The 10,094-nt window shown below is 36.9% G+C and overlaps 1 protein-coding gene across 1 annotated transcript; it reads right to left on the bottom strand.

Moving 5' to 3' along the window:
- Positions 1-3,925: 3,925 nt before the first annotated feature.
- Positions 3,926-9,649, bottom strand: LOC133680807 (katanin p60 ATPase-containing subunit A1). Its single transcript, XM_062103803.1, has 7 exons — positions 9,163-9,649; positions 8,551-9,034; positions 6,977-7,171; positions 6,514-6,758; positions 6,047-6,205; positions 5,812-5,899; positions 3,926-4,460 (listed from the first exon to the last, which is right to left on the bottom strand). Exons 1-7 carry the CDS (start codon positions 9,321-9,323, stop codon positions 4,179-4,181), a joined length of 1,614 nt encoding a protein of 537 aa, XP_061959787.1. The 5' UTR covers positions 9,324-9,649; the 3' UTR covers positions 3,926-4,178.
- Between the last annotated feature and the right edge of the window lie 445 nt (positions 9,650-10,094).

Raw genomic sequence — 10,094 nt, 5'->3', positions numbered from 1 at the left:
TAGTCAATTTCCTCATAAGCTAGAACTATGAGTTCCACGTAGCCATGAACCTCTCCCGTGAAAACGCTATATAATTCCTACTGATCACCACTGTAAAGATGAGGTACAACATTTGCATTTGCATTTTGGAGGTTTCCAGATCATCAAACAGACCCCAGCAGCCACAATAAAAGCAATCAAATTGATGCAGCACAGGAAGTTGATATTTGGGATTTTGATTGATTGGCAATATGGAACTTTAGCTTTTAAAGTTCAAAGATCCTGAGCAACTATAAAATGGTAAAAATATTGTGTTTAAAAATGATGTTTCGAACACGACTAGCAATAAGAGCACAACAGCCACTGCTTCCTCCTAACAGTTTAGATATCAGTTATGATGCCTTGACAAGCTGCCTAATCGATCAGCCATTATTTCCGTATACAATGTTTTGATCATGCTGAGCATCTGTTATTTTCTCTCTAGCCATGTTAGCAAAGTTACTGCTAACAATATCATTGATGATGCATGAAGATTCCTCAAGGAACTCGTTGCTCCGGTCGAGCCTGTTGGCCCTGTCACATTAATTGCTCAGTTTAGTCATAGAAAATAAGAATAGCATGGATAATGTGTTTGAGATGTTCATATCAAGAAAAAGAAACAATTTAAAGAGCAATCCACTCTCATGATTATGCACATGTTTTATACACGCGGGTATATCAGCAAAATAATTGAATTACCCATATCTAAGATGCATGATGCATCTCAGGTCCTTTGCCCCAGTTTTAATTGAAAACAGCTAAAAAAGTTATAACATTTCCACCTCATAATAAGATAAGCACGAATCAAGAGCACGTTGCTGGTTTTCATTTTCATATTCATGGCTTCGGTATGATAATCTAGTGGTGATTTCTTAAGTACTCTTGATACCTGTCTGAGAGCCCATATGCTTTGTAACTGTCGAAAAAAATTGGAAATTGTGTGGAGCCAAAAATAAAAAATAAAGGAAATTGATTATATAATGATGAATGATACCATTAGTTTTTGGCGAGGCTGAACTGCTAGGTGGTGATGGTGGCGGCACTGGCGTTGGCGGTGGCAGTTGCACTGAAGGTGGAGATAGTAACATGCCGAGCAGAAGACCAATGCAATCTTCTCCGAAAGAGCCTGGTAGAAAAATTAAAGTGTTAGGCCACTATAATCTAATGTTCAAAATTATAGTCATGGAGCCTCACAACAAAGTTATCGCATCACTTCCCCACAGAAAGGTCAATGTTAAATCTCCGAATCACTTGATAATGATAATTGCGAGATTCGAAATTATTTTCCCTTCTCTGGCAAGTTAATCACCACATGGACCCACCATGGTTTAACAATGGTTGAAAGATGATAACATAATTTGGTTGCCAAGGGAAGCCTGGCATACAGAATTTAGAACTTGGTTTCTAAATTGTTGTGAGCAAACACATACAGTATTTTAAAGAAGCCAGAGCATAGGTTCAGCCACTTACGGTGGAAAGGAAAGTGTCTTACATTGTTTAAAACAAGCTAAGTCTGTCTCGTTAAGGAGATTTGAAGAACCTTCGTTGCACTGGCATATATGTCCAGTTCCATTAGCCACACAAGTTCCATCACCACACCAAACAAGGTTACAGGCTGCAAAACAGAATGTCTTGGTTTAAGATCCGTAGTGTCACAAAATCAGTGACAAATATGCTAACGTTCAATGATATCTACGGTTTGAGAGATTGAACGGTGGAGGTTGAGAAGCTGCAGGTGGAGGTGAAGCTCCATTGCCACATCCAAGATCAATTGTGCCTGCATGTATATACACAGTCATCTGGTTGTTGCTCCTATCTTGCCATATAAAAATTCATAAACAGATATGGGATTGGGATTTAGTCTCTATGGAATCGAAAAACAAAAATAAATAAAAACCAAGCATGACACTGTGAGAACAGCTCATAAACTCTTCAAGTACTTAAAAATCCATGGTATACAAGCACAAATTCTACTTCCTGACGCAGACATTACCATCATCATTCAAACGATCATCAGCACCTCTCACTCAAAGATACACACACAGATAGGAGTGAGAGAGAGAGGAACTCACAGTTGGGAATAACGCAAGAGGGAAAGGTCAAAGGGCCAATCTCTATCTTCTTCCAACCAGAATTACATTCACATTCAAAACCTAGCAGTGAAGCATTAGAAGCCTTGCATGTTCCTTGCCCACAATTTATCAATGCACACACATCACCTGTACACATAAAAAGAAGGGAGAAAATCATCACCGCCATCAGTATATAATCAATCAGAACGTTTAAACCACAAGTAATTCCATAACCAAAACAAATAAAACTTTCAACACAATACTGCACAAATAACCTGAATTTCTTTGGGGAAAAAAGGTCTGACACACACACATATCGTTGCATGAGCATGAATTACCTTGTAATGTACTACTTACTGTCACAGCCATAAGGAAAAAGAGGAGAAGATGGATTTTAAATGTACCCATGTTTTGGAATATGGAAAGAGCTTGGCGGTGCCTTCTGAGTATTTAAAGCAGGTTTTCCCAATATAAAAGCATTGATAAACTCACTATAGTCCTATTCTTCTACTAAACTTGGGGCATTCTAGTCCTTTTCAGCGAATCCTTTTTTATTTATTTTCTTTGCTATATTAGCTTGTGTTTTTCAGAATTATATGGGTTCAGGCATGCTTTTTACCATTTTTGTATTCTTTAAGAATTTAACAGTCCTCATGCCAAAATATGTTTATTTATTATATTTTATGAAACAAAAATTATATTTACTTAATAAAAAACTTCAAGTTGAAAATTATCTAAGACATAATCTTGTTGATGTCCCTTCATAGCTAAAGATGGTTGGACCTTCGAATGATTCGATGAGATAACTCCCTGCAATACTTTTAAAAATGAAATTAAACTCCCAATTTCGATGATTTATGTTAAACTGCCCAAGTTTATTATTGTAGCAGTTGTACTTTTCCTTAATGTGTTGCACTTGGGACAAGTGTGGCAACATGGTGTCATGGGAGACCAATGTCTACAGGCGAGACAAGCAATACAGGGAAGGGAGTAGTCTTTCTACGTCGATTTTAGCCACGCAGGAGAGACAAATTCTGTGAATGAAAAGGCTAAAATAATTGAGAATATCGTTCCGGACCAATGTAGCAGTCAATCCTTGCAGGCAATCAATCAATCCCCTTTATATATATATATATATATATATTCAGGCAGTTGTTTGGAAATTTAACAATGGTTGCAATTTAAATATTTTTTATTTAAAAATATATTAAAATAATTTTTTGAAAGATTTTTTTGGATGGAAATATTAGATAATTCCACAGGCATGTAGATAATTATTAAGCACATTTTCCCTTTACAATGCTCTTATGATGATACAAACGAACAATGATCTTATGATATAAACAAATAATCCAAATTATGTGCCGCGACAAGATGGAGCATAAAGTTGTATTTAACTACTCAAATCCCTTCTTGGGAGATCCATCTTCTGACATTTCTGCATATTGCTAAAAAATATTATGTAACATGATAATGTTTTAGTTCGAAAATAATATAAGTTATATTCTGAGACCTCACCTAACAATTTAAACTATTGAATTGAGATGATTCTTTAACATGATATTAAAGTCTTAATGTAATGTGAGCTTGTACAAGTTCCAAGCTCAAAAAGCTTTCACTTGAGGAGGTGTGTTAGAAAATAATATAAATCATATCCTGGAACCTCACCTAACAGCTTAAGTTATTGGATTAAAATGATTCTTTGACAAGTTCATCATATAAATTTTCACAGTTATCAAATTCATCTAATTTAAATGCATGCACGACAGTTTTTCTGTTTAATTAGCGAAGAGGAATGCTGCACAACCTGCAGCAAGGAAGGAGCATCTGTCAAGTAGTTAAGCATGATTTTAGTGCATTGGTTATATCAGCAATCAATCCTTGCCAAATGGGCAAAAATATTTGGTAAGGAATTTCGATTACATTACAAAAGGGAGGTTACAGTTGCAAAATAGCAAAATGATATCAGCCCTTTCCAACAAATGGGTTACAATCAATGAAATCAATGCCAAAATACTATCACCTCCAGTGAAAAACATTTGATGAAAATACCAACCAGAAGGAGTCTCACGATGGGTTTCATCGCCCTTACGCTGATCCAAATTCCGAGAACCACTTCTCATGCTTCTCAATATCTGCTTGGGAAACACTGCGCTGAACCTTCCGCAAGGCCTCTTCAAAATCACACATCGCAACAGGATCCTTTGAAATCTCATCCTTAGGCATGTTCTTAATTTCATCTCGTGTCTTTCCTGCTATCTTGCGTCTCATGCCATTTAAAGAAGCATCCCTGCAAACATTCGTTAAATCATCTCCACTGTATCCCTCTGTCCTGCGAGCAACTTCATCAACATTTACATCGGTTGCCACCTGCATGATAGCATTGTTAATCAATTTAGCACTTTTCTCCACACTCCAGAGTGAAGGCATAATATGGACTAGCATGGTTGAGAGTGTCATTTGCAAGGAAACTTCGCAACAACAACACCAGACACAGCACAACAAGGGAAAGGAAACAAACCCAAGCACCGACTGGAGCTCTACATAAATCAAGGATCTTATTCCTGGAAAGCAAACTTAATGTATTTTGAATAAAATCACAACAGGTCACGCAGACAGGATGAGTTTGGGATTCAGCCAGATAAGTCTTGAAGTGCAGATCATATGATCAAGAAATGAAAATATGAAGGCATTCTATAATCAAGGCACAATCAAAAATCATCATAATGGTTGCCGTAGCATCAATGCTGTCGCATGAAATTATGAAGATAGATCAAATATGCTCTCGTGAATGTTTGGATACAATACATGTTTATGACCCCAAGTCAAGAGCATCTAAATGAGTAGCCTAAAGACATTGATCAGAAATTCTTGCAATAAATCTAAAATGGCTAATCAATTTGCACCTTCTGGCTCGACACTCTCTTTAGTAACAAATATCCTCACAGAACATTTACAAATGCCAGAGAATGCTATCTTGAGATTCTCATAAAAGACAAGTTCAAAAAATAAAAATAAAATTATTATGAGGCCTTTATGTAGATCATTAAAATTACAGCCCTTCATTCAACTCCAGCTCTTCATTATTCACAACAATTGAGTGAAATTGGCACCAGACAAGTAAATCAGGCAAACTATTTGTATACCTCGGATTTTACTTATATCCTACTTTTTCTCAATAAAATCAAACTAGAACCAAAACTTTCACTTATAAATAATTCAAATTGGAATTATGCAAAACCCCACTCAGCTATTGTCCACCTTTAGTTTCCATTTCCCACCTTATGGTGCTTAGCATGGCACTTTAACCCCAGTGTTCGCTCAATTACATGGTTTATTACCAAGTGAAGGAATTTCCTTCAAACCCATAATACAGATTTTTACTACATAAAATGAAATAAGTGAATTCCATGTTACAGTTTATTCATGGTGTTGGAGTGAATTTCACCTACTCTCATTCTGATATCACAAAAGGTAATGTTGTATTATATTCACAATTTTCATTTTCTTGACAGAAAAGGGGAACAGAACAAAGGAAAGGGCAAAAAATATCATAGATCAATACCACCAGGTGAAAAAGTAAAGTCTGGCCGAACCATAACAACATAAAGAATGAATTACCTTCATTCAGGATCTGTAATATATACCAAGAATTGAAATGGAGAAAGAACTTAATCTAACAATATGGCAAAATATAATATCAGTTGGCACAGTCAATTACCTCAACAGTTTTCAAATTGATCCTAATAAGCTCCTTACGACTCTCGAATTTTGGAAGTGGAATGTAAATACGTTTTTCCAACCTCCTCCTGCATTGCATTTACATCACATTAGATAAAGCCAGTGTAATGACAATGCTGTATAACATCTTGGGCAGATTGCCATTTAGCATAAATCTTAAGAATTTCAGAAGGCAAAAAATCTCAAATATATTTATGAGAAGACAATCGACAAACCTTAGTGCTTCATCTATGTCCCAAGGAAAGTTAGTAGCTGCCAAAACCATCACTATTTTCCGACTGCCATCTTCACCAGTGGAACCATTGTTTACACCATCTACCTGGACCAGAAGTTCAGACTTGACCCTTCGAGATGATTCATGCTCCCCTGAAGCCCTGAACAATTGAAATCATACAAAACCACATTCAATCTAATAATAGAAAAAAAAAATATGAATTTAACAATCAGTTTTTTCAAAGCAGAGCAAACAACTTCAAGAATTTGAATTCGTGAGAAGGAAGAAATCAGTGTGCACGCGCGCGCGAGTGTGTGTGAGAGAGAGGGAGAGGTTAATGCACATAGAAGGAATATAAGAATTTAATGAAGACACAAACACTAACATGATGAAAGATGTAGGTATATAACATACAATCATACAGTCTACTGAAACTTCAACCTTCATGAGAATGGATGAAAAACTCACCCCCTGGCATTGCATAGAGAATCAATCTCATCAATGAAAATTGTACTTGGTGCGTAAGCTCGTGCTAGATCAAATAAGCATCGAACCATTCGTTCACTCTCCCCACGCCATTTTGAAGCTAATGTCGCAGATGAAACATTGAAAAATGTTGTACCACACTCAGTAGCAACAGCTTTAGCAAGTAATGTCTTCCCGGTACCAGGAGGGCCAAACATAAGCACACCTTTCCAAGGTCTCCTAATTCCCTGCCCACAAAAAAATATAATTAAAACTAGAAATGAAAAGACCAGCAACATTGTTTAGACAAACGATCTATGTCGATAGGACCATCTTCCAGCATATGGTATGATATCATCTTAATTCCAGAAAACATGATGAGTGGAATAACATAAAGAACCTAGAATCCACACATGATGAGAATGCAAACTACAATTGAAATACAGCTTCAACCATGTAAGAATACCTGGAAATATTCAGGCATCCACAAAGGAAGGACAACAGCTTCCTCCAGAAGACGTTTCGCTTCGCTTAGTCCAGCAACATCATCCCATCTTACTCCAGGACTAGTTTCTAAGACATCCCTTTCAAGCATCTCAGCCAAGTCAGGATCGGGTCCCTCATATTGCGGCCTCTTCTTTCCATCTTCAGCATCACCATTCTAACAATTGCACTTGCAGATTAGTTCACATGATGAAAACAATCTAGACATGAAATAACAATGATAAAGTATAATTCACATCATTCTTATTACTTGGAATCTTATGTTAAATCACCATGTGTGACACCAAGTGAAAAAAAAGATATAGACTAAACATTCCACAAATCCTATAAAAAAAATTAAGTGAAAAGAGAAAAGACCCCATGAAAAGGTATTAGTGCAATCCATCTGATTATAATAAAAAAGGCATTATCAACATCTGAAATCAAAACTAAATTTGTTTGAAAAGGTATAAAGTAAAAGAGCATTGCATTTGTGGAGAACTGCAACATGGATGCCTGAGAAACATTTGAAGACCAACTCCTCTTAGGATAAAACTAAACAGAATACAACCACATATATTTTTCTTTTTCTTTTTCTTAGATTAAAAACAAAATTTATTATTACAATGATGGAAAAGAATAATACACAAAAAGAAAATAAGACAACGTCCCGAATAGCAAAAAGAAACGTTAACCTAGTTCAAAATAATAGCACCCCAATCCCTATGTATATCTGCTAAAGAAGTGCCATCAAAAGCATGACACTACAAAGAACCCAAGAAGACTATTGTATCCCACACCAGATGCTCTAATGAGAAATGGTAGTTAAAATCCTCTCATTCCTCTCCATCAAAATGCACCAAATGATTGATGATTGTACAAACAGCACATCTCCATAAAATATTATGATCTTTCATCCTTACAAACCCCACAAAAGAGACCAATAAAAACTCTTCTACTCCGCTCCAGATCACCTAAGATTCACTAAATTCGAGACCTTACTTAAGAAAAAGAGAGGGATATAAAGACCATCCAAAAATAAGTAAAAGACAAAAGGACAACAAATTAAGCAAATTCTCTTCTACCACAAGTATTATTTCCTACTTGCCTATATTTGTTATTTATATTCAAATATATTATCACCACAGAAGTTCCAAATCTAACACAACATATCCCCAGGACCATCCAAAAGCTTAATAGTTATATAGAGTTTCTACCACATTAAGCTGGGATGAAAGACATTTCCAGATGATAGAGCCATAAATTTAAACATCAAATTAAAATCACAACACAATATAAAGGTCATTTTTTACTGTCTGATCCAGTGTCTACACATGCAGCAAGTACAAAAATACATTTCCAGCCCTTTACCATAGCCCCCTCTACGGCCTTCGCCTATTTGCATCCAACAAAAGTCTATAACGCAACATCATATGGAAAAGAATCTGCAAACTCTAAATGCAGGAATCTGCCAGTAAATAATCTTTCTTTTTTTCTGTGCAATAAATAGTGAAGAATGTTGCAAATACTTCTACTACCACGGATAGGAGAACTTACAGCTGAATCTCCTTTTCCCGGTTTTCCAGTGACAGTGGAAGTGGAAGTGCCTCTCTTTCCGGTTGTCGATGCTCTGACTCCCGAGTTTACCCTACCCGAACCACCCGTTTTCGCACCGCGTCCAGTAGTAGAAGTTCTTGTGGAAGCACCACGAGCCCAGACCCCATCTTGGGGAGATTTCCTGATACCCGCTTGAGCAGACCTGGCAGGCCTCCTGCTGGCAGTGTCCCGACTGGGGGGCCTCCAAACATCAGGATCATCGATGGGAGCAGCAGAAGGCGAAGGGTACTCATCCAAAGGCTGGAAAAGAAAGGAAGATTTAGGATGAATGGGGGGAGAAGCAACGCGCCTGGAAGCAGGAGCTTCCTTAAGAGCTCTCCTCTCAGCATCCAATTCTTTGACAGCTTGAGTCTCCTCGGAAAGGGATTTCTTGAGATTCATCCATTTGGTACGAATTAATGGATCGTCAAGCGTGGTAAGGTGCCTAAATAAATAAATAAAAATACCGTTGTAGCATTCAATTTAATAATAATAGTAACAATTTACTAATTTAGATCCATAAATTTTCCATTTATATATAAAGAACAGAAAGGGGGGTGGGGCTTTAGGTACTTGATGATCTGAGCAATGGCGCCGTCGAAGAAGATAATGGAAGTGTCATAGAGGCCTTCAAGGGCGTATTCTCTTGCCAATTTCAAGTGATCTTGCAACCCACTTAACGCCGCCGTTGCTGTTGCTGTTGCTGTTGAGCTCCCACTCGCACTTCCCACCATTTTTCCTCCCTTTTTTTTTTATTCAATAGAATCCCTAATTGCTAGCCTTTCATATTACCTCTTGCCTCAAGCCTCCAGCTAGTTTGGGCGATCGATCTCAGAGAAACACTCAATTGCTTTTGCTTCTCCTTCTAGTTTGTTTCTGCTCGGTTAGTTGGTTAGTTGACTCTTGTAGTCCTGGAGTAGTAATACTGTATAGTTTTGAGGAGGAGGAGACTGGCTGTGAGGTGAGGTGAGGTGAGCTCAAAAAAATCATTACCGTTATAGATAGCATAATAAACGGGGTCGTTTCTCGCTGGTTGTGTTGTGGAGATATCGGAGACGATGGGGTGGGATCAACGAGAAATCAAATTAACTCCGAGATACGAAGAAAATGTTATTTATCTATTGCTGCACTTCCATCATTGAATTTTATTGTTTTTCGATTTCATCCCTACAATTTATTGGGATTTTTTTATTTGTGTGCTCTCGAATACTCGATTTCTCCTTGGATATTCTGACGTTAGATTGAAAACAGATGGGCGAACTTTAATTTTGATTTGTCCTTAAAAGATTAATTCAAATCTCAAGGACCGAATTGATATTTGATGAAAAATCAGAACCGATTCCTCCTTCAACCTCTCTCTGTTGCTTTTCCGGAAAGGCACGGACAAATTCACTTTAATTTCTCAATTTTCACTTTGTTTCATATTTAGTCCGTATTTGTTTGTAATCAACTTGTGGAATTTAATTCAATTCATAAATAAATTTAAATTCAATTAATAATTTATT

Source organism: Populus nigra, chromosome 1 (assembly GCF_951802175.1).
Source record: "Populus nigra chromosome 1, ddPopNigr1.1, whole genome shotgun sequence".
Lineage (NCBI taxonomy): Eukaryota > Viridiplantae > Streptophyta > Magnoliopsida > Malpighiales > Salicaceae > Populus > Populus nigra.
This window is presented reverse-complemented; position numbering and strand designations above follow the sequence as displayed.